The sequence below is a fragment of the Diabrotica virgifera genome, chromosome 1 (genome assembly GCF_917563875.1).
Source record: "Diabrotica virgifera virgifera chromosome 1, PGI_DIABVI_V3a".
Lineage (NCBI taxonomy): Eukaryota > Metazoa > Arthropoda > Insecta > Coleoptera > Chrysomelidae > Diabrotica > Diabrotica virgifera.
This window is the reverse complement of record NC_065443.1, coordinates 30,146,319-30,173,171: the sequence shown is the minus strand read 5'-3', so window position 1 is coordinate 30,173,171 and position 26,853 is coordinate 30,146,319. Positions and strand designations below refer to the sequence as shown.

The window sequence follows — 26,853 nt, the reverse complement described above, 5'->3', positions numbered from 1 at the left end:
CATGAGTGTCATGAGATGGAAAACGTACTTAGAAAATGCTATGATAGATAGAGACCTCAGAGATAAAGACTAGCACTGTTACTAATAAACCAAGTATTAAAGTTATACTGAGAATAAATCAGGTATAGGCAAAATCACTACCAATAAACATGGAATAACTTAGTTATAGGTTATACTTGGTATAAGAATTTAGTCCAAGTTTATACCGACACACACCCTTGTTTAAGTCTGGTATAACCTATTTTATGACTGTCAAAATATATTATTTCTTGATTTGTTTTATGAGTAGATATATAATAAAAAAAATGTGTTTAAGAGGTATTGCGGCTAACGAGGAAGTTGATAATTTAATCAACATGATGGAAAATGCACGAAAAAGGAAAACTTTCAAAGAAAGCATAAATTCGTTTTCAAAGAATGCTGAATAAACATCCGGTTTCCTAAAGATGATGTAAGGTTTTTAGAAAAATTAGTAGGTGATTCACTTATTGTGAACAAGCGAGGAGGAGGCTTAGCCTCGACTCTACAAGAAAAATTAGGTCTTTATTTTCTATAATATGTAGAAAATCTCTTACAATATTCTTCAAAATATGCTGAAATTAACATATTTACATTGCATTTATAAGTAAAATAAATCAATTTGTTTACTTTTTCTTCACGTTCCCATTTAATGTAACGTTCTATTTTATTTGAAGCTATTTTATGAAATATGTACTCAAACTCAACATACAACATAGGAAATAACGATTATTAAAATATAGCAGAAAATACAAAGTTCTCTTTTATTCGAAGCCATTTTATAAAATGCTCAAACTCAGATTAGAAATAAGAATTTATTAAAATATAGCAGAGAATACAACGGCCATAGCCCATCAAAAAATTATGTAATTTACATATTTTTTGAGTTTATAAGACTCATAAAGGAAAAAGCAACTGCGGGTAGTTCATCAAAAAATGACGGAATATGGTGTGTCCAAGCGGTCTAACTGTGTATAAGTTTACATGCATCTGATCTACGACGAAACTGACGTCACATACTCTTTACAATTTCTTACGTGAAGTTGGCGTTGACAGGTGTTTTTGTGGTTAATAAATAATAAATATTTTATTTGGTGACATATTTTAATGTAAAATACATTGTAAAACAGGTAACAATATGTATTAAGCCAATATTAAGTCAATAATTTAATGCATTCCTGTTGGTAAATCAAGAAATTATTCCGGAAACCAAGAGTCGGCCATTGTTATGTCAAGTTATTAGCTACTTTTTATCAGCTACTTTGGACGCGAGAATTTTGCTCATAGGTTCTATCCTGGGTGTTTTTATATCAATGGGTGTGTCAGTTGTAGAGAAAAGTCAAGATTGACATATTTCACCCAATATATCGTTGTTTTATGCATTTGTGTAGAAGATTGCGCCGTTGCCAAACTATTATTTCGGAATAAAAAGGGAATACTTATAACTAACTTATACCGAGTTTATTGGTAACAAATTAATTTCGTATTACAGTGGAACCCCGATAAGTCGGCCCCCGATAACCCGGAAGTCCGGCTAACCCGGACCGATTTTCATCAGATAAACATTTTGATTTTCAATATTTTGTATTTTTCAATTTAATTGTGGCTTATTTCCAATCAAAATAGTTAATTATCAGACAAACCTTTCAACAATAAAAATGTATGCAATATAATATTTGAGAGATAATATGTACTTATGTGTGTAATTTGAACGATACGATATTAAAAATGACTCAGCACACGCCGCAGAAACAACAGCCACCTGTCTGTAGTATCTATTCCTTTTTATTTCAAACTGTCAGCATTGTTTAGGAAAGACTATTTAAAAAATTCTTTTATAAACAATGGTCTTTAGTACTGTGTGTCTTGTATTGTTCGCTTCCATTTGCTTACGTTTGGGTTTGGTGTTTTTTTTTTTAGTAATTTTAATGAGTAGGTACTGTGCATATTTATAAATATATTTCATGTTATTTCAATTCTAACGGAGTTTATCTGTAAGTATACCGTATTTTATTAATTTTTACCATATTCTCCGGCTATCTCGGATTTTCGATAACCCGGATCGGTCGCGGTCCCGATTAATCCGAGTTATAGAGGTTCCCCTGTATATCTACCTTATACTTAGGATAACTAATAACTATTCTAGATATAAATACCGAATAACCTTAGAATACGAGTGTTTTATTAGTAAGGCAGTAGGAGAATAGAGTACTGTGGAGGACGAACTCATAATGGGAAAAAACTGAAGTAGAAGAAGAAGAAGGTATTTAACAAATTGTGACCTGTCTGTTGTAGTCGGAGATGAAACATTCGAAAGAAGTATTTCCATTTCCAGACGCTGCGCCGGCTTATAAGCTCGGAAACAATGTATCACGACAAAACACACACCATGAAACTCTAGACTTCTTGGGAAAACGGTATTAAGTTTATATTTGTACCAGGCCCGGCCCTAGGGATTTTGCCACCCTGGTCAAGATCGACTACCGCGCCCCACCCCCTTCCTCACTTGGTAGACAAAAATTGGCTGAACGGGCTGAACTCTCAAATTTGCCGCCCAGTTCGCATACCCCTGGAGCCGGCCCTGATGTGTACTGATATTGTTTTTTAACAAACATGCGTTTCAATAAAAATCGTAAAATTTATACTCACACAAGTAGTAAGGACACTAGCAGCAGCTTTTTCAAAATGAAAACTTCGGATGTATCTCATACTATCAGCCAAGAGGGTTAAGACATACAATTCGCCGCCTTTTAATGATAATACTAGAGTGTCTTCTTCCAAGAAACCAATTTGTGCACAATCCAAAGTTATTTTGATATCCTCCTGTGGTTCTGTAATAATTTTAAAGCAATATACATATCAATTAACAGAAGTTTACTACAGTGGCGTAGCTGACAGGCCCGCAGGGCCCGCAAGGCGGGGGGCCCCGACGTTAGGAGGGGCCCCTTAAAGCCTTCAAGCTTAGTACTTCTACTTTCTTTAAATTGGGGACCAAAACATATTTTCCTAATAAGCATCAAAATAGGGAATTTGGGAGGAAGCAATGAAGCGGGTAATTGACGTAATAACTCTTAGGCCGCACCTATATTGGATCCGTTTTTCTCCGATCAGATCAGATCAGATCCGATCCGATCCGATAGGCGGCACCTACATTGGATCCGTATTTCTCCGATCAGATCAGATCCGATATAGACCGATTTTCCGGCGAGGGTGCCTACATTGGTTCCGTTAACTTACGACCACCGACCACCGAGAATGAGTTCCAATGAAGATGTGTTAATGTGTTTGCTGTTGTTGAGACACGTAGTACCCGTTAGAATTTTATAACCAAAGTGAAATTGACCATACTAATAAAACTATTTACCTAGAGGGACATAATAGGAAACAATAATAATTGTTTCTAATTCTGTGCTAGCGGTATTAAATTTTATACCTGTATAAATAAAGAGATTTTGTAACCATTATATTCAAGACAACATTATAAAATATCTATCTTGTAGAGATACATATTACAAAATTAAATATTAAGATTTGGAAGCTATTTATTGTTGATTTATTTCATGAAATAGTTAAAACAAAAAATTCAATTACTTATATGCAAAAACCGGAATGAAACCAAACACTTCTCGATGAGAACAGGGGAGAAGCTACTCCCGACGTCGGCCGATATCGGATCTGATCTGATCTGATCGGACCGGAGAAAAACGGATCCAATGTAGGCACCCCCATTTAATACTATGGGTTTATTTTTTATTCCGACGTCGGATCTGATCTGATCGGACAAAAACGGATCCAATGTAGGTGCGGCCTTACTCTTTCTGGGTTGCAATTTAGCGTTTCGTGGACATGTTGGTAGTTTAGATGAAAGTGAATCCCAAAAAGGTAATTTTTGTCTATGGTTCTTTTACTAGCTAAATATGATCCTGTTTTAGCTAAATTAACCGATAAAAACAATAACTTACAACAAATTACATGAGCCCCCAAATACAAAACGAAGTTATGAATTTGCTGGCTTAAGAAACTGAAAACAAAGTGATTAATTTAATTAAAAAAGTTGTGTTTATTCAATAATTCTTGATACCACTCAAGATATCTCCAAAGACGATCAGCTTAGTTTTATTTGATTACTTGTTTTTCATAACTTGCTTATTTTTTATTATCTTGTAAATGGTAGGGAATAAAAATTTGAAATTTTGCAGTTATGTATAACTTTACACACCCTATCAGAATAGCTATCAAAATGACAGTGTTGCCATTTAGGAAAATTAACGATGACGTCATATCTCTAAATTGGGACACCCTGTATACATTATTACTGTATGTCAATTTGAAATACTAATCGACGGGTCTGAGCATTTTTCAAAAAAACGATTAGTATTTGAGATATTGAATTTATTCCAAATTACAGACTCTCTCTGTATATTTTAAATAAAGTTATTTGTAAAGCATTTACCTCTAAATGTTATTTTCTTATCAGATATTGCATTCAATTTCAAAAAAGAAGGCAAACTAGGGAGGAATTAGTGAATATTTAGTATTCCAGGCTTAGCTTAGTTCCAGGCCGAATAAGCTTGTATAAAAAATAGCAAAATAAACCTATTCTAGAATCTTCTTTTTACTATTTGATCAAAATTATTTGTTAACATATTACTATCACTATTATAAAATTAATATTAATATTACGATTAAAAGGTAACATCAAAAATACCTACTTAATGGAAAATTTGTAGAACTGTCAGCAATACTGTTTAAGGACACTCCATAAGGTGGTATACTTTGATTCAAATATATCAACGAATTTATAGCCATGATTAATGTTCCACCAATAGGCTTCTTGATAGGCACTGCTTTGACACAATCAAACGGTAAGTTAGCAACACTCCAAATGACAGGATGGACTTTCTGCTGTAAATTCAAAGAAATCGCTGACATTGCGCAGGTATCTGATCTAACAGCTACTCTCCTACAAAACGGACATTAATTAAAGATCTTTCAGTAAAGTCGTCCCAGGAACGCAACTCATAAATATTGGCAATATCATTTTAAAGTCTTCTACTTTAAAATGTATCATATGTATCTGAATTGCCGATATAAATGAGTCAAATTAAATAAATTATTAGAAGAATTTTTTTACTAAGCAACAACATTTTTGTTTATGTTAATAGTATTTTGTATTTTGACAACGGCACCCGATTTGGGCGTCGAAACGTTAATAAAAATCATTTTTTAATAATATTGTGGCTTATTTCCCATTATAAATAGTTAAAATTGTAAAAATGCCACAAGAAAATAGCTTCAGTTTAAAATTTGACCACGGTTAAACGTACCTATATATTGACATTAAGCTCCCAGTTTTTGTGACAATTAAAACATTTAAATTTCGTCGTGGGTAAAAACATTTACATATTGTAGTTAAATAGTGATACAAAAGTAAAAATATTCTCCCCAGATGGGGAGACTATCAAAGAGACGCCAGTGTGCGAACTAATTACTGCTGAAGTTATTAGTGTTAGTGATCAAGACATGGATACAGGAACTATCACCACAAATTCTTCTGCTACAAGGGAGGTAAAACATTTTAATATTAATTCTAATAGTTACGACTTTCAAAATTGTTGTGTTTATGTTGAGAAAACCAATGATCAGAATATTTCCCGTTTACATCCAATGGTTGTTGCAGATATTTTACATAAAAAATTTAAGATTAATAATATTAAGGAAATTAAAAGTATAGGAAGAAACCGTGTTAAAGTAATCCTCAAATCTATTTTGGATGCAAATAATTTAGTCAATAATAGTCACTTAAAGGACGATAATTTAAAGGCGTACATTCCAAATCACCTCTTGGAAATCAAAGGGCTGATACGCGATGTTGATACGAAATATAACATTGAGTATTTGAAAAAATATATGAGCTCCAGTTCACAGATTATTGATATTAAAAGAATGCACAGGAAAGTAGAAAAGGATGGAAATACAGAATACGTCCCTAGAGGTAATGTTATAATTACATTTGAAGGCAATTGTTTGCCAAATTATGTTGTGATAAATTATGTATTTTTCCAAGTGGAAAAATTGTTGGGTAAAGTGACGCAATGTTATAAATGCCTCAAATATGGACATATTTCTAGACAATGTAAAGATACACAGGAATAGTGTATACAATGTGGTCAAACTAAAAATGATATACATAAATGTGCTGAAACAAAAATGTATTGCATACACTGTAAAACTGATAAGCATATATCGATCTCTAAAAACTGTCCATTTTTCGAACATCAAAAAAATAAAAAATATCAAGATTGAACATAAAATTTCATATTTGGAAGCTAAAAATTTGAGCGACCCATCATTTTCTGGCCTTATTTCTAATAACAGATTTTAAATATTGTCAAATTCAGACAAAGTATTTCCAGAATTAACTAACACCCCTGAAGTTAGTACATCTCCTTATTTCAAGCCATTGAGGCCTCATCTACAGAAACCCAAAAATTTTTGTCAACCAAGCTGTAGTACATCAAGCACTGATTATAGTGCAAATAAAAAAAGAAAAGTATCATCTACTTCCGAATATCCTACACCATCTCTCATCCCGTTCAGATTTGAACCATATCAACCTTTACCTCCCTTAAACAAGGAAAGTTTTTCTAATATAGACAATGATAAAAATAAGTTAATAGATTCCTTAGTAATTCTTTTCTCAAGTTTTATTCAAAGTAATAATTGTTTAGAAGAGGCAAAATCACTTGACATCAATATGTTAGCCAAAGGTATTAATAATGTTCTAGATAATATTTTAATAAATAACTCATCTAATGACAAACACATCTAAACTCAAAATAATACAATGGAATGCTCGATTTAGCTGTTGCTAACAAAAACAGCCTTATTAACTTTTTAATAACCGGAGATATTGACAGCTTTGGTAAGCGAAACTTGGTTTAAACGGGATGTTGTATGCAGGGTGTTTGGTAAAGAATAGGCCATAGCTTAACCTCAGATTCCGGAGCTTAAAATATGTCGATATAAGCTAACTTACCTTAGTACGAAAGTTGATAATAACCGAAATACAGGGTGTGAAAGTTAAACTTTTATTTTATTTATTCTTGAATATTTCCTGACATGCATGGGATAACAACGCGAAATTTGGCAAACTGGGTTTTTTTGGGATGAGAACTATAAATTTGGGATGAGAAACAGAGGGCGCCACATACGTCTTTCAGCGCTCATATAATACGTTCAATTTTTTTATCCCCTACTCTATATACTTTTTGAATCAAAATTTTTGTTCTCTTAATATTTCTACTTAAAAAAAGGTATACTACATTAACCTCGCTAAACTCAACTGAATTCGAGATAAACGCATTTTAAATCTGCGATACAACATACTTTTTTGCATAATATCATTTTAGTTAGACCCGGAAAGTAAACGTGAAACCATAATAATTGTGCCAGTTCTCATATGTATGTCATTGCATCGAAAATTCCATTTGAAGAAATTTGCGATATATTTTTGTAAATTTTTATGGCTTAAAGTTATTTTTCGGGTGTAACTACAATGATATTATGCAAAAAATTATGTTGCCTCCCTGATATGCTGCTCATATGCGGCACATATGCTGCTCTCCCTGATCCAACCAAAACAAACCCCAGCGTGCAGTCCCGAATTGCAACGAACGAAATGGCATAGATGCCCTAGCGGCAACTGCTAGCAAAAGACTAAGTTTTCACTCTAATGGCATATAGCATATCCCACCAGAATGAAAACAATGGGAACCTTCTCTGGTTACACCTCCGAGGCTTCTACAATTTGCAAGCCATACGGATGCTGAGACTAAGGAAGATGAGGGAATTCTACAATTTACAATTCACGTCCCATCTGCTCAGCGCGGTAAAGTTCCAACGAGACTGGTTCCCTTCATACTCCACACAGAGTAAATGTAAATCAAAAATGAATAACCATTTTCAATTTCGTTGGAAAACGAAAATACAGCCGAACCATATTCCAGTCCAATCAGAGAGTGCCGCAAGCACCTCTACCGGTTTCGAAACTTATTAGTCTCTCATCAGGAGGCACATATGCTGCTCTCCCTGATCCAACCAAAACAAACCCCAGCGTGCAGTCCCGAATTGCAACGAACGAAATGGCATAGATGCCCTAGCGGCAACTGCTAGCAAAAGACTAAGTTTTCACTCTAATGGCATATAGCATATCCCACCAGAATGAACACAATGGGAACCTTCTCTGGTTACACCTCCGAGGCTTCTACAATTTGCAAGCCATACGGATGCTGAGACTAAGGAAGATGAGGGAATTCTACAATTTACAATTCACGTCCCATCTGCTCAGCGCGGTAAAGTTCCAACGAGACTGGTTCCCTTCATACTCCACACAGAGTAAATGTAAATCAAAAATGAATAACCATTTTCAATTTCGTTGGAAAACGAAAATACAGCCGAACCATATTCCAGTCCAATCAGAGAGTGCCGCAAGCACCTCTACCGGTTTCGAAACTTATTAGTCTCTCATCAGGAGGCACATATGCTGCTCTCCCTGATCCAACCAAAACAAACCCCAGCGTGCAGTCCCGAATTGCAACGAACGAAATGGCATAGATGCCCTAGCGGCAACTGCTAGCAAAAGACTAAGTTTTCACTCTAATGGCATATAGCATATCCCACCAGAATGAAAACAATGGGAACCTTCTCTGGTTACACCTCCGAGGCTTCTACAATTTGCAAGCCATACGGATGCTGAGACTAAGGAAGATGAGGGAATTCTACAATTTACAATTCACGTCCCATCTGCTCAGCGCGGTAAAGTTCCAACGAGACTGGTTCCCTTCATACTCCACACTTTACATTTAAATCTGCGATACAACATACTTTTTTGCATAATATCATTTTAGTTAGACCCGGAAAGTAAACGTGAAACCATAATAATTGTGCCAGTTCTCATATGTATGTCATTGCATCGAAAATTCCATTTGAAGAAATTTGCGATACATTTTTGTAAATTTTTATGGCTTAAAGTTATTTTTCGGGTCTAACTACAATGATATTATGCAAAAAATTATGTTGCCTCGCAGATTTTAAATGCGTTTATCTCTAAAACGGTTGAGTTTAGCGAGATGAATGCAGTATACCTTTTTTAAAATATTAAGAGAATAAGAATTTTGATTCAAACAGTATGTAGAGTGGGTAATAAAAAAATTAAACCTATTAAATGAGCGCTGAAAGGCGCATGTGGCGCCCTCTGGGTAATACATCATTTTTGGTGGCGAATTTAGATTTTTCATCCCAAAAAACCCCCGCTTACCTTTCGTGTTGTTATCCCATGCTTGTCAGGAAATATTCAAGAATAAATAAAAAAGTTTAACTTTGACACCCTGTATTTCGGTTATTATCAACTTTCGTACAAAGGTAAGTTAGCTTAAATCGACCTATTTTAAGCTCAGGAATCTGAGGTTAAGCTATGGCCCATTCTTTACCAAACACCCTGTGTAGTTATAGAGGTTATAATGTGATACGCGAAGATCGCGATGACGGCTATTCTGGAGTTGCTATTTTAATTAAAACTGGTATTCCTTTTGAATGCATAATAATTTAAAAAATATACAGGGTGAGTCACCTCTAACGGGACGGAAGATTACAGCGAAATGGTAAAAGATTTGAAAAAAATTTTAAATTAGTAGTTTGTAAGTTGATAAAATCTACATTTTAAAATTATTTTGAAATATACAGGGTGTCCCAATAAATGGCGGCGTATCAAAGTTATATTTTTTCTTATGGAACACCCTGTATTTTATTGCATTTTTTAATTGTCCGCAAAAAATAAGGTATAGTTTCATAAGGCTTCCCTATCCCTATGTACAGAGTGTTCTGAGTTATGGTGACTTTTCTTAAAATGTAAAGTTTTAAAAGAAGGCTTATTGTCAAGTTATTTAAGAAATTATGAAAAAAATACTTTTACATCTAAATAGTTGGATATTGGTTAAATGTATTCCATGATTAATTATTACACAATTATTTACAGGGTGTTCAACATTTACAGTTTCATTATTGGATTATTCTATGTGCCATATGATGCTTATTTTAAACGGAACACCATGTATATTAATACACCATTATACTAAACGGAGTCACCTCTTTTGAATGTTATATGGATGTCCTATACCTAGGTCTAATAGTTATTGCGTAACTTACAATTTTTTTAAATTCTTAATCTGTAAATCGAGTTTAAAACAAAAGATGTATCTCATTGTATGACATCGTCATTTTATGACAGTACATTCTGGTAATTATCAAAAATATAAACATCCGTGTATGATATTCAAATTTAATTGTTCCTAAAAATGAATAATCACGTTATCTACGAAAGAGTAGACATGGTACTTTGCATTGTGGAGTGTTTGCAAAATTGTATTTTACCTTCTTACGTTTACGCTTAAAAGTATCTTCATAGAAGACACCCAGAAAAGGACGTTCTTGAGAGATTTCAATAGATTCAGTGCTACTGGTAAAGCAGGTAACCCATTATTAACGCCCGGCACGGCACAGGACAGTCCAAATTCATTTGTATAGTTTTAAATGCAACGTAACCCATTATGAGCGGCCAGCTCGGCCCGGCACAGTCCAGCACGCAAACGGAACGGCCGAAATTCTCCGAGGAGAATAAAATCCGTTGAAGTCGAACGGCCTGAACAGCCAGTCGTCGCCAGTGCGTCATAATTGTTGGTAGTAAGCAGATATATTGTTGATTTTTTAATTGAAAGCGCGTTGTTGGTTTTGAAATATGGAAATATAAAATATAAAATTTGATTTGAGACATTCGAAAATATTTGGGAAATTTTGGATCATCTTTATGCGGGAAAAGATGATGAAAATCGCCATATTCTCTTCTTTTGCTCTATTCTCTTTATTTCTCACCAATAATTTTGCATTTTCGTCTGTTTCAATCTCAGCACAAATTTCACTTACTATTATAACCTCTTCTTCTGACGATGTCTCCATGGCAAATGATCATTTTTCCGATGCCGTGCCGTGCCGGCCGTTACAAATGGGGTTTTGAACGTGCCGGCCTGTGCTGTGCCGTGCCGGGCTGTGCCGTGCCGGGCGTTCATAATGGGTTTCCTGCTTAATGTTGCATACGGAAAGTTAAATAAAAATAAACCAGTTATTTGTGATGACGTCAAGGAGCTTGATGTCCTGCTTTCTGTTACGGAAAACCCAAATACTAGTAAATAAAAAATTTCGGGTGAATTGTAAATCAGTCAAACGACTGTTAGAATACTTAAGAGAAACCACTAATATCCATATAAAACTCAACTACACCAGTATTAGACCAAACAGGATTATGATAAATATTTAACTTATCGTTTATGGACTTTAGACTTTATAGAAGATCCTAATTTTTTTAATGTATTGTATACATACCAATATACCTACTTTTCATAATAATGGTCTAGTAAATAGACATAATTTTCATTTCATTATGACACAGTAAACAAACATTTATTTCGTACAGTTTAAAAATCGAGAGTGACTATAAATATTATTTTTAAAATCAATTTACCGTTTAATAAAATTGTAAATTACGCAAAAACTATGACTCCTAGTTATAGAACATCCCTATAGGTACCATTCGTAAGAGGAACCTGTGCTTAGTACAATAATTTATTAATATACATGGTGTTTTATTTAAAATAAGCATCATACGACACATTAAATAATCCAATAATGAAACTGTAAATTTTGAACACCCTGTAAATAAATGTGTAATAATCAATCAAGGAATACATTAATTATAAAATAAAAAGCAGACCGTACTGTCATAAGGTGACAATGTCATACAATGCCATTAATTAACTACATGTTTTGTTTTAAAATCGATTTATAGATTAAGAATTTAAATAATTGTAAATTACGCAAAAACTATGAGACCTAGGTATAGGACATCCATATACCATTCGAAAGAGGTAAAAGTGTTTAGTATAATTATTTATTAATATACATGGTGTTCCATTTAAAATAAGAATCATATGACACATTGAATAATCCAATAATGAAACTGTAAATTTTGAACACCCTGTAAATAAATGTGTAATAATTAATCATGAAATACATTCAACCAATATCCAAATATTTAAATGTAAAAGTAATTTTTTTATAATTTTTTAAATAACTTGAGAATAAGCCTTCTTTTAAAACTTTACATTTTAAGAAAAGTCAACATAACTCAGAACACTCTGTACATAGGTATAGGGAAGCCTTATGAATCTATACCTTATTTTTTGCGGACAATTAAAAAATGCAATAAAATATAGGGTGTTCCATAAGAAAAAATATAACTTTGACACGCCGCCATTTATTGGGACACCCTGTATATTTCAAAATAATTTTAAAATGTAGATTTTATCAACTTACAAACTACTAATTTAAAATTTTTTTCAAATCTTTTACCATTTCGCTGTAATCTTCCGTCCCGTTAGTGGTGACTCACCCTGTATATTAAAGACTTGCTTGCTTGTGGTATTAAAATCAACTATAAAAAAAGTCATTAAGTTTACTCTCTGTATATAGGTGCTCGAAAACTAAAAACAAAACCGAGAATTGGGATAAGTTATTTTCTCAACTAAAACACCCTTGTATCATTGGAGGAGATATGAATGCACATAATTCTCTGTGGGGCTCATATAAAAATGGTAATATAGGCCATCAAATTGGGGAGACAATTCAGAATTTAGATTATGTGGTAATGAATAATGTACAACCAACTTGCCAAACGAGTCCAGGAAACTCAGATTCCATGATTGATGTCACATTTTGCTCACCATCCCTTTTTGATAAAATTTCGTGGTCTACAGACCACGAAAAATCCCATCAAAAAGGGATGGAGAGCAAAATGTGACATCAATCACACCCGAAAAATAACTTTAAGCCATAAAAATTTACAAAAATGTATCGCAAATTTCTTCAAATGGAATTTTCGATGCAATGACATACATATGAGAACTGGCACAATTATTATGGTTTCACGTTTACTTTCCGGGTCTAACTAAAATGATATTATGGAAAAAAGTATGTTGTATCGCAGATTTAAAATGCGTTTATCTCGAATTCAGTTGAGTTTAGCGAGGTGAATGTAGTATACCTTTTTTTAAGTAGAAATATTAAGAGAACAAAAATTTTGATTCAAAAAGTATATAGAGTAGGGGATAAAAAAATTGAACGTATTATATGAGCGCTGAAAGACGTATGTGGCGCCCTCTGTTTCTCATCCCAAATTTATAGTTCTCATCCCAAAAAAACCCAGTTTGCCAAATTTCGCGTTGTTATCCCATGCATGTCAGGAAATATTCAAGAATAAATAAAATAAAAGTTTAACTTTCACACCCTGTATTTCGGTTATTATCAACTTTCGTACTAAGGTAAGTTAGCTTATATCGACATATTTTAAGCTCCGGAATCTGAGGTTAAGCTATGGCCTATTCTTTACCAAACACCCTGCATACAACATCCCGTTTAAACCAAGTTTCGCTTACCAAAGCTGTCAATATCTCCGGTTATTAAAAAGTTAATAAGGCTGTTTTTGTTAGCAACAGCTAAATCGAGCATTCCATTGTATTATTTTGAGTTTAGATGTGTTTGTCATTAGATGAGTTATTTATTAAAATATTATCTAGAACATTATTAATACCTTTGGCTAACATATTGATGTCAAGTGATTTTGCCTCTTCTAAACAATTATTACTTTGAATAAAACTTGAGAAAAGAATTACTAAGGAATCTATTAACTTATTTTTATCATTGTCTATATTAGAAAAACTTTCCTTGTTTAAGGGAGGTAAAGGTTGATATGGTTCAAATCTGAACGGGATGAGAGATGGTGTAGGATATTCGGAAGTAGATGATACTTTTCTTTTTTTATTTGCACTATAATCAGTGCTTGATGTACTACAGCTTGGTTGACAAAAATTTTTGGGTTTCTGTAGATGAGGCCTCAATGGCTTGAAATAAGGAGATGTACTAACTTCAGGGGTGTTAGTTAATTCTGGAAATACTTTGTCTGAATTTGACAATATTTAAAATCTGTTATTAGAAATAAGGCCAGAAAATGATGGGTCGCTCAAATTTTTAGCTTCCAAATATGAAATTTTATGTTCAATCTTGATATTTTTTATTTTTTTGATGTTCGAAAAATGGACAGTTTTTAGAGATCGATATATGCTTATCAGTTTTACAGTGTATGCAATACATTTTTGTTTCAGCACATTTATGTATATCATTTTTAGTTTGACCACATTGTATACACTATTCCTGTGTATCTTTACATTGTCTAGAAATATGTCCATATTTGAGGCATTTATAACATTGCGTCACTTTACCCAACAATTTTTCCACTTGGAAAAATACATAATTTATCACAACATAATTTGGCAAACAATTGCCTTCAAATGTAATTATAACATTACCTCTAGGGACGTATTCTGTATTTCCATCCTTTTCTACTTTCCTGTGCATTCTTTTAATATCAATAATCTGTGAACTGGAGCTCATATATTTTTTCAAATACTCAATGTTATATTTGGTATCAACATCGCGTATCAGCCCTTTGATTTCCAAGAGGTGATTTGGAATGTACGCCTTTAAATTATCGTCCTTTAAGTGACTATTATTGACTAAATTATTTGCATCCAAAATAGATTTGAGGATTATTTTAACACGGTTTCTTCCTATACTTTTAATTTCCTTAATATTATTAATCTTAAATTTTTTATGTAAAATATCTGCAACAACCATTGGATGTAAACGGGAAATATTCTGATCATTGGTTTTCTCAACATAAACACAACAATTTTGAAAGTCGTAACTATTAGAATTAATATTAAAATGTTTTACCTCCCCTGTACCAGAAGAATTTGTGGTGATAGTTCCTGTATCCATGTCTTGATCACTAACACTAATAACTTCAGCAGTAATTAGTTCGCACACTGGCGTCTCTTTGATAGTCTCCCCCATCTGGGGAGAATATTTTTACTTTTGTATCACTATTTAACTACAATATGTAAATGTTTTTACCCACGACGAAATTTAAATGTTTTAATTGTCACAAAAACTGGGAGCTTAATGTCAATATATAGGTACGTTTAACCGTGGTCAAATTTTAAACTGAAGCTATTTTCTTGTGGCATTTTTACAATTTTAACTATTTATAATGGGAAATAAGCCACAATATTATTAAAAAATGATTTTTATTAACGTTTCGACGCCCAAATCGGGTGCCGTTGTCAAAATACAAAATACTATTAACATAAACAAAAATGTTGTTGCTTAGTAAAAAAATTCTTCTAATAATTTATTTAATTTGACTCATTTATATCGGCAATTCAGATACATATGATACATTTTAAAGTAGAAGACTTTAAAATGATATTGCCAATATTTATGAGTTGCGTTCCTGGGACCACTTTACTGAAAGATAGTTCATTCGATTACATGAAATCAACCCCAACACAAGAATATCCGTCACAAAAAAATCATAGCATGTGATCTGTCTTTAAAAAAACAACCACGTGCAAGGGTGACATTAAAATTCTCGCGTTAGAGATCTCATTGTAAATTACGAGGGAAAACCAGGAAAAACCTCCTGATACTATCCCGACATCGTAAGTATTTGGTCTTACATTTAATTTACTTTCAAAATTAATACCAAATTCTGACTTTACTATAATTTTGTTTAAATTATAAATAATATCAATAATACATGGATATATAAGTAATACTAAAATATAAAATATGTACTAACTCGACTATTGACTTACTAATTGTGGTATTTTCTTTCTATTGACTTCCTCTTTCAGTATGGGTATCCACATCCTACTGCATTCCACCGAGGAATTTGCGACACAATTGGTTTCATTTAGCATAATTAGAGCCGCTTCTTTGATTTTTCTCTTTTTACTATCTGTTTCTTTCAGGACTATACTTGAATCTCTCCACTGAACTCTATGTTCATTATCCCATGCGTGTTGACATATTTGAGATCTATAAAATTCTCTATTTTTAATATAAGATTGATGTTCACTTATTCTAACGTTTAATGGTCTTGATGTTTCACCTATATAAAACTGTTCGCATTCACAAGGTATTTTATAAATACAATTCTTTGTCCTTTCTTGTTCATTGTTAGGTTTAGTTTTAGATAGAATAGATCTCAATGTGTTGGTTGTTTTGAATGTTGTTGAAATGTTGAATTTATTTCCTATTGTTTTAAGTTTCTCGGATAGTCCTTTTATGTATGGTATTGATATTTTCCTCGTATTATTTCTTGTGAATGTTGTAGGATCCCGTTCTATGTTGTTCTGTTCCATTCGATCCAATCTTGACAATTCCTTATTTATAAACGATAAAGGATAATCATTTTTTAATAAAACAGATGTTAAGAATTGTTTTTCTTCTAAAAATGAATTTTCATTAGAACAAGTAATTTTGGCTCTATCATATAAGGATTTTATTATTCCCTTTTTAACGTTGATGTTGTGATTTGATTTATAATTGAGATATCCGTTGGTATGTGTTGGTTTTCTATACACTTGAGTCTCATATCCAGTATCCTTCTTTGAGACTAAAGCATCGAGGAAAGGCAGGGTGTTATTAGATTCCTTTTCCATTGTAAATTTTATTGTTTCTTCTTGATCGTTTATAATATTCAGGAATGTATCCAACAATTCTGATCTGAGGCCATATTGAAAACACATCATCTACATATCTCCACCATACAGTGGGTTTTAAATTTTGTTTAGAAATGATATTAGTTTCGAAATCCTCCATAAATATATTAGCCAATAATGGAGATAAAGAGGAGCCCATTGCTAGACCAAAATTTTGTTTATAAAATTCATTATTTAGTTGAAAATAGGTATTATTAGTACATAATGTCAATAACTCCATTATAACTGATACATTTAGTTTTGTCCTAGTTGTCAATGTATCATCATTCTCTAATTTCGTTTTGATTATGTTTAAAGTTTTATCCAATGGCACATTTGTAAATAAACTGTTTATGTCAAAACTTACTAAAATATTATTTGGATTAAACTCAATAGTTGATAATTTGTTTAAAAAATGTTTTGTATTTTTTATAAATGTGTCATCATTATTAGCAAATGGTTTTATAATGTTTAATAAAAATTTTGATAGTTCACTACAAGGAGAACTGATGGTACTACAAATGGGTCTAAGTGGTATGTTCACTTTATGAATTTTCGGCACTCCATAAAAATGTGGTGACTTACTGTAATGAGGTGTCATTAATTTTCTTTGATAGTATGTTAGATCATTTTTAAATTTGAATAAGTTCTATAGATTTTGTTTTCCAGTGTTTTCGTTGGATCCTTCGTTAATTTGGTATAAGGTCCATTTGTAATTAGATCTGTTATTTTGTCCTCATATTGTATTTTATCCATTATTACAGTTGCATTTCCTTTATCCGCTGGTAGGATCGTTATGGAGTCATCATTTTTTAAAGTTTTTAAAACTTTCATTTCCTCTTTACTGATGTTCTGTTCAATTTTATTTGTCTTTTCCAATTCAAGTTTACATAGTACCCTATACTGTTCTTTTTCATGAGTTGGTAAACACTGGGATATTTTTTCCACTGAACTAATTATGTCTAATTTTGGAATGGATGGATGAGTAACAGCATAGTTTAAACCCTTTGACAATACCAAATTCTCCGTTGCATTTAATTGTCTATTTGATAGATTGACAACTAATACCCATACTGAAAGAGGAAGTCAATAGAAAGAAAATACCACAATTAGTAAGTCAATAGTCGAGTTAGTACATATTTTATATTTTAGTATTACTTATATATCCATGTATTATTGATATTATTTATAATTTAAACAAAATTATAGTAAAGTCAGAATTTGGTATTAATTTTGAGAGTAAATTAAATGTAAGACCAAATACTTACGATGTCGGGATAGTATCAGGAGGTTTTTCCTGGTTTTCCCTCGTGATTTACTATGAGATCTCTAACGCGAGAATTTTAATGTCACCCTTGCACGTGGTTGTTTTTTTAAAGACAGATCACATGCTATGATTTTTTTTGTGACGGATATTCTTGTGTTGGGGTTGATTTCATGTAATCGAATGAACTATCTTTCAGTAAAGTCGTCCCAGGAACGCAACTCATAAATATTGGCAATATTATTTTAAAGTCTTCTACTTTAAAATGTATCATATGTATCTGAATTGCCGATATAAATGAGTCAAATTAAATAAATTATTAGAAGAATTTTTTTACTAAGCAACAACATTTTTGTTTATGTTAATAGTATTTTGTATTTTGACAACGGCACCCGATTTGGGCGTCGAAACGTTAATAAAAATCATTTTTTAATAATATTGTGGCTTATTTCCCATTATAAATAGTTAAAATTTTAAACTGTTCACACAAAAACACTGCGAAAAGAAGCCGAGGCTGGTCAACCCATAGGACCCAGACTTGTTAATCAGTGTTAATTAAAACCATTATAAAATTAATTTAAGTTAAACTACTAAAATTTTTTTCTGAAGCTATTTTAGATGCGACCGTATTTGCCGTTTATTAATGTCAAACTGACAATCATTCTTCAAATATTTATTTTCAGCCGACACACTAAACGTCAACTGAAATCGTTACTAGTAAGTAGGCTAGTTTTAATCTGAATTTGTTAAGCAAAGCATAGGTTATTTACATTTGAGTTTGACACTTCGTGAAATTTTTCATTTGACGAAGAAAGATATTCTTCATAAAAAGCTCCTCAGAGGAGCGCCTCAAATTTTATTATTTTTATATGAGGTATATAAAATATATGAATTTCGATCAAGAGTAAAGTAACTTTATAGTTCACAACATTTAAACTAGAATGATATAACTGCACATTAAAACATAATTTTTAATTCTAAACAACCTTTCATAATAGCAATCTTCCATATTATGAGTTTAAATACGTAAATAAACAAAGTTTTCGTTATGATAATAAATATACAGGATGTAACAAAAATACAGGTCATAAATTAAATCACATATTCTGGGGCCAAAAATAGTTCGATTGAACCTAACTTACCTTAGTACAAATATGCACATAAAAAAGAGCCCCTTGAAGTTACAAAATAAAAATCGATTTTTTCCAATATATTGAAAACTATTAGGAATTTTTTATTGAAAATGGACATGTGGCATTGATATGACAGGAGCATCTTAAAAAAACATAAAAGTGAAATTTGTGAACCCCATAAAAATTTTATGGGGGTTTTGTTCCTTTAAACCTTCCCAAATATTTGTGTACGTTCGAATTAAATTATTATTGTGGTACAATTAGTTAAACAGAGTGTTTATAAAACTTTTTTGTCTCTTTGTAATTTTTCGATAAATCAGTTTTTATCGAGGTATTTTGAACATTTTTAAAATCTAACACAAATTTTTACATGGTAAGTAAGATTATAGAGACCTGGTAATAATATGAAAATTTATTGTGAATTTACATATTTTAGATATATTTTGAAACATATTAATATCTCGGTAAAAAATTGTTTATCAAAAAAATAATAAGAGGCAAAAAAGTTTTAAAAACATTGTGTTTAGCTAATGGTATCACAATAATAATTTATTTGGAACGTACACAAACATTAGGGGCGTTTAAGGGAACAACACCCCCATAAAATTTTTATGTAAACATATTAAAAAAGAAGCCGCATCTCGATAAAAACTGGTTTATCGAAAAAATAATAAGAGGCAAAAGTTTTAAACACATTGTGTTTAACTAATGGTACCGCAGTAATAATTTAATTGGAACTTAGACAAAAGTTTGGGGGGGTTTAAGGGAACAAAACCCCCATGAAATTTTTATGGGGTGAACAAATTTCACTGTTATTATTCTTTTGGGATGTTACCATAACAATACCACATGTCCATTTTCAATAAAAAATCTCTAATAGTTTTAACCTTTTTTATGTGCACATTTGTACTAAGGTAAGTTAGGTTCAATCGAACTATTTTTGGTTCCAGAATATGTGATTTAATTTATGACATGTATTTTTGTTACACCCTGTATATTAAAAAATTAAAACATATGATAACTTATGATAATAAATATATGTTAAAAAACTGGGAAAAGTTCATTTAAAGTTCTAGTTTAAAAAAGGGTTGAAACTAGTTAGACGGCTTTTGGCGCTCTTACTCCGGTCAACTTACGCATCCGAGGCTACAAAAATTACCATCAAGCTGAAAATTGGCAGGATTGTTAAAAATACCATCATAAATGAAATCTAAAAAGTCCTCATAAATCCGACCCCTGCTAAAAATTTTACGCGGGTCAAAGGTCACCAAATATGGTTTTTAGCGATTTTCAGCGAAACGGTAAGTTTTATCGTAAAATTTGCTCTAAAAAAAAATGTACATTAGATAATTATCTATAAAAAATGCCTTATTATTTTTTTTCCTGGGAGCCACCGTTTTTGAGATATAACGATTCAAAAAGTGGTAATCGTCATAATATGCGCACACGTTTCCACACCACCTTTGAGGTAGTGTACTTAGCGCGTTTTTTTAACGTGGTTTCCCCAGTAGGCCTATTCCACGGATCTGTTATGAATCTGTTTAATTTAAAGCTATTTAATAATTGATATTGGCAAGGGTTAAAAATGATAAAACTTTATATAAAGCGGTATAAATTAAAAAAAAGGGAAATTTATCAAACTGGTTCATAATTTTCTAATACTTCTGCTTCCCTTGTTCTTCTTCTCATTGTTCTTCTTCCTTTTCTTCATCTTCTAGTTCTTCTTCTTGTTCTTCTTCTTCTTCTTCTTGTTCATCCTGGGTTTTTTTCACGCTCCTCATTACATTCCTGGCCGCAAAATAAGCATTGTTTTTTAAAACAAAAAGCTGGTTCACTTACACGTGCTCTAGTAAGAGGAGGACTTTTGGTCGATGTACTGGCTTCTTGTTTTTCATATTGTCTTTTAATAGCTGCAGCAATAGAACACTTTCGAGTACAACTTTTACGACACTCCACATGTATGGTCACAGATTTCTGCTGTTTAAGAAATTCTAAAAATCCATCAGCTCTTTCAGTACTTGCATTGATTAATGTTTTTATACCACGTTCAACGGTAACAATTTCACCTTCAGTTAAAATTTTAGCGCAAATAAAACAATATTCTGACATTTTTGTTATAACAATGAAAATAACACGAAATACACGATAAAAAAAATATAGGTTTAACACGTATTTTCACTCCGGAGTAGTACTCAAGACTAATTAATACCTCGAGGGTGTCATCTACCTGAAGGATTTCGCCACCCAGGAAAATTACGGTGTAATTTGCATAAGTATTTATTAGTACTTAACAATAAACATTTTGCCTAGAAAGTTGTCTTTCATTATTATGTTCAAACCCTTCTGAGAAGAGAATAGGTAGGGTGATTAGATTAGCTGACGAACGTATTTATTCCGACAAAACCCGTCTTTGCAAATTGAACTAAGGCGCATAAATAAAAAGAATTATTAAAGTTAATACTTTGTCATTTGTTGTATTTTGTTGTGTATTTTTGTTGGGATTAAGCCGTTAAATTCAAATAATTCTTATTATTTTCTCCTTACATTCACTTTGTAAAGATTTTTTTGTTGGCACTGTAATATAATACAGCTTATACATTGCATCCCTCGGTAGACCGCAAGCTGTATAGTAGAAACATTATCATATTTATAATCTTATATTATTATGTGTAATATAAGTTAAGTTGACCGTAGAATATTATGTTTACTTGTATTACAGCTTCAGTGATGTATATGTTTTAGACAAAGCCCGAATTTCAGGCACTCCTAGGTTTGACTAGGCAATCCTCAGGCCTGACTGACGGTCTTAGTCAAAGCCCGAAATAAATTACAGTTTCGGCCTTTGACTAGTCAAACCTAGGAGAGGCTAAGTTGGTCAGGCAAAGGTCGAAATTCAATTTTATGAAATCGGGGTTTGACTAGTCAAATCCCGATCAGCTATTAAAATGTCATAATTTGTTATATTAGGTTTAACAAAACGTCATTTTTTAATTTTATTGTTTATTATTTTTATATGGTCGTAATTAAAATAAAAAAATAGTGTTTATTCTCACATGTTGAGGCATTATGGCATTTAGATTTGCACAATACGTTAGACCTTTTACACTTATATAATTTTGAAGAGCATTTCTTATTGCAGTAGCATTTTATAAAGCCTTGTCCTCCAAATTTAGAATCTTTTGTACTAATTTCTCTTAGAGACAGCTTAACGTCTAGAACATTTTCGATCAGATGTGGTTTGTTGTATTTGCCAAATATACGCTGACATGTTGTATACGCTGACAGCACACTTGGTGCATACTATGAAGGTTTTGAAAGAAAAGTTACATGCATGCTTTGTGCACACACAGAAAAGATTAAAATAAATTAAGGAAACGCGATTGGAGGAATTTATGCCCAGGCTAATACTAATGCCTCCAATTTCGATCGGAAAAACTGTAACAATACCGATTCCTAGCTTTGATACAGGCAAAGGAGATGCTCGAAATATTTTGAGTATCATACAAGATAGAACAATAATTGACGGTTTATATAGAGTTGGTACGAAATACGGAACAATAAATACACTTCTTTCAAGAAATCAAAGATTTCAATCAATTTTCTTAACTTCGAAGATGTTTCAGACGTTAAGCTGTCTCTAAGAGAAATTAGTACAAAATATTCTAAATTTGGATTACAAGGCTTTATAAAATGCAACTGCAATAAGACTTGCTCTTCAAAATTATGCAAGTGTAAAGACCTAACGTATTGTGCAACTCTAAATGCCATAATATCTCAACATGTGAGAATAAACACTAATTTTTTTATTTTAATTACGACAATATAAAGATAATAAACATTAAAATTAAAAAATGACGTTTTATTAAACCTAATCTAATAAATTACAACATTTTAAGCTAGATCGGGGTTTGACTAGTCAAACCCCGATTTCATAAAATTAAATTTCGACCTTTGCCTGACCAACTTAGTCTCTCCTAGGTTTGACTAGTCAAAGGCCGAAACTGTAATTTATTTCGGGCTTTGACTAAGACCGTCAGTCAGACCTAAGGATTGCCTAGTCAAACCTAGGAGTACCTGAAATTCGGGCTTTGACTATAACATATACACCTGGTGTACCTACTAATACATAATATATTATGACGATTAGAAGTCTTTCAACTCTTTGAATCGTTGTATCTCAAAAACAGTGCCTCTTAGGAAAAAAACTATTAAGATATTTTTTATAGATAATTATCTAATCTACATTTTTTGTTAGAGCTAATTTTACGATAAAACTTACCGTTTCGCTGAAAATCGCTAAAAACCATATTTGGTGACCTTTGACCCCGCGTAAATTTTTTAGCAGGGGTCGGATTTATGAGGACTTTTTAGATTTCATTTATGATGGTATTTTGAACAATCCTGCCAATTTTCAGCTTGATGGTAATTATTGTAGCCTCACTCCTATTTTTGAGTCTAACTAGACCCGTCTATCTATGAACTAAATAAAATAAGACGGCTCTCGTTTCGCTTCACAATGAAATGACTGTTTTATTATTATTTCGTGCAAATACCTATGTTAACATAAAATTGTCACCCATTTTGGTTTATTTTTATAAATATTTATTTACTAATAATAAAATTGTATTTTATTACTTCCATTTAGCGCGCCTATGATATTGTCAAAATATTGATCTTAGATAATGTCAAATATACTGTTGCCAAAGTTACGCAGAACTTTCGAATAAGGGTATGATACTGTCTCCCGAAGTTATATTGACGACACGCTACTGTAGGCCCTTAATAATCGTGTACACCTATAAAAAAATCACACATTTAATTTGAGGAAATAATAAACGTTTTTTTTTTCACCAATTCTTGTATGTTTTCATGTCCTTATCTGTTCCTTCGTCTGTAACCTTATATTTGATACAATTATGCAGGCTTATATGCATTCATCGTTCTTAGTTATCTGCTCAGCTTTATGGATTGTAGTATTATTCTATTTGTTTAAGTTCTAATGTTATTTTTAGGGTTTTTTTTGTAGTGAGCGATATTAGACTAAGTAATTAAAATAAAGAGTCCTTTGGTCACAAAAGGCTTGTTAAAGGATTAGTTAAGAATTATTGTAAGTTGATCTATTGGGCAGTATTATCAAGCTAGGTTCATACATCTGGTTACTTAATTATATTAACATAATTTTATAATAAATAATTATTCGTTTTTTTTAATTCAGGCATTTTAAATGAAAATTAATCCCCAGGAAAAGTTTTGAATAGTTTTTATAAAGTCTACTTACCCAGAAAAAGTCTTAAGTGGCTCATACAAAATCAACAATGTTGGTTCATAATATCCATGAAGAAACTGTATATCAATTATGTTATCAATCTTTTCCAGGAAATCTTTCAACAGTATCATGTAAGATGCAAGAATTGGAGCTTTAGTAGTGCTGGTGTTTGAAGCCATAGGTTTAATATCACCATCATTGTCATCTATTGAAGTATCCCTTCGAAAAGGTAAAACTACCAATTTTCTACCAAACACTGTCATTACGGCACATCTATTTTCGGGATCCACACGAATTAGGGGAACATGATGATGATGTGTCCAACCATCCTATTAAAAAAATAAAATTTAATAAAACATGTAAATTTATTTTATGGTTTGGGTCATTGCCATTGGTCATACAAGATCATTAACGAAATTTGTAGTGTCTAAGGTGTTTTGAATAAATGCCTTGTTACTAGATGCAGTTGGCTTCATTGTCTATGTCACTCTATGTATATCTGAATGACTGTGATACTGTCTACATATCATAGCACACAAATGCACATAAACATACCCCCTCCCGAATACGAATTTGGTCTTTTATCGTGGAAACTCAGTCAGCAGTTAAAGCACATACTTAAATCGTTCATTTAGTAACACAGTATATTTAATACAACTTTCGTGATGCTACTCTTGCGTCATGGGCACTGAACGTGTTAATCGGATGTTAAAATACCGGCATGTGCTTATCTTTAAGCGGCTACTCGAATTTCTTAAACATTTATACCAAACATTGATACCGCCACTTTGTCGTGCATTCTGGCCAATTTCCATTTCTACTAAACCTTGGACACCTTGAGTAAAAAGAGGTATAATAATAGACAATCCAAGAGTAGTAGACTTAGTTACGGGACTCTCTTAAACTGAACTAATGATAGCAAGGGGTTTATTATTATATTGATAACCATCAAATATACTCAGCAGCATTGGAAAATTTAAATACTTTATGGAAAAATGTACACTCTCTGCCAAAATTAACCGGCCACCTTAAAAATGGGTCAATTTTGATGTCTCATATTTCCTAAGCCTGTTGTCTGATTTAAGTGATATTTTTAATATGCTATAACCTTATTCTTTAACAATATGGCTGTAAAAATCTTAATAACAGGTAAATTCTCATTGTAAACCGGGTATATGAATCAAACTGTGTTTTTTCTTAAAGTTCGCATCACCCTGTGGAATATTCTAGCATTTATAAAATACTGAAATTAAAACCAAACTATAGCCTCATGTTTTCTCAACATTCTATTTTTTTTATTCATTCGCTTATGTTGGACCATAAAAAAGTTAGGTACTTTAACAACTAGCCATGATTTTCCTGAATACAGGGTGTTTTTAAATAAGTATGGCAAACTTTAAGGGGTAATTCTGCATGAAAAAATAATGACAGTTTGCTTTATAAATGTATATCCGCAAATGCTTCGTTTCCGAGATAGGGGGTGTTACATTTTACCTACAAACTGACGATTTATTTATTGATTTAAAACCGGTTGAGATATGCAAATAAAATTTCTAGAATTAGAAATCTAAAATTTCAAACTATTAAAACCAATCAAAATATTTCTGTGAGGATTGTGAGCAAGGTTTACTGTTAGTACCAATTTTGAAGTCTATGGTTGAATATCTAAAGATTGAGGTAGAGAAACTGAAGTGTGCCAATGAAAAATCCGTACACGAAAAGGATAATCAGATTTGTGATTTAAGGAAGACTATTGATGAACTGAATGCAACTCCAATGCGCCAGGTTTGCCATTTGAGGAAATGTTCATAGAAATAAATGATAGAATTCTAAAATCTAACAATATTACGTTATTCAATGTTCCCGAATTGAATTCTGAGAATATTGAAGATAGAATAAAACAAGACAGAGCCAAAGTCGAGGAAATTATGAAACACATGGGAAAAGATGAAGCGTTGGACGATTTAGTGAAAGTTGTTCGAGTAGGAAAGAACACGGGTAGTAAGTCTCGTCCACTTAGAGCTATTTTTTCCAATAATGGTGATGTTAAGGACATTTTAAGGAATAAGAAAAGACTACAGAACTCAACAATTAAAATAAATAGTGATCAAACAAATATGCAAAGGGATATGTTCAGTAAAGCTTGGAAAGAACTAAAAGACAGACAAAATAAAGGCGAAAAAGACATTGTCATAAAATACAGAAATGGTATACCAAAAATTGAATCATTCAAGAAAGAAGGAAAAAACTAATTTCATCTCCATTACAAGTTTATTGTCAGAACGTCGGAGGACTTCGTACAAAAATTCAAGATCTGATCAGTTCTATTTTATGTTCTGATTATGACATTTTTATATTTGTTGAAAGTGGTTACACAAGGATATTTTAGATAGTGAAAGTAAAATACCTTCATATAGAACTTTCAGATGTGATCGTGATAATAGTTATAAGTCAAGAGGA

At 32.1% G+C, this 26,853-nt stretch overlaps 1 protein-coding gene across 11 annotated transcripts in view; it reads right to left on the bottom strand.

The window, feature by feature from the left end:
• The window catches only part of LOC114328204 (cleavage and polyadenylation specificity factor subunit 1), a 148,764-nt gene that overhangs the window by 114,523 nt on the left and 7,388 nt on the right, over positions 1-26,853 (bottom strand). For all 11 annotated transcript variants that reach the window (XM_050655592.1, XM_050655598.1, XM_050655603.1 and 8 more), the window contains exons 3-5: positions 24,406-24,722; positions 4,731-4,981; positions 2,668-2,849 (exon numbers count right to left, since the gene is read on the bottom strand). In XM_050655592.1, coding sequence (XP_050511549.1) covers positions 2,668-2,849; positions 4,731-4,981; positions 24,406-24,722 — 750 coding nt within the window. The remainder of the gene's footprint in view (positions 1-2,667; positions 2,850-4,730; positions 4,982-24,405; positions 24,723-26,853) is intronic.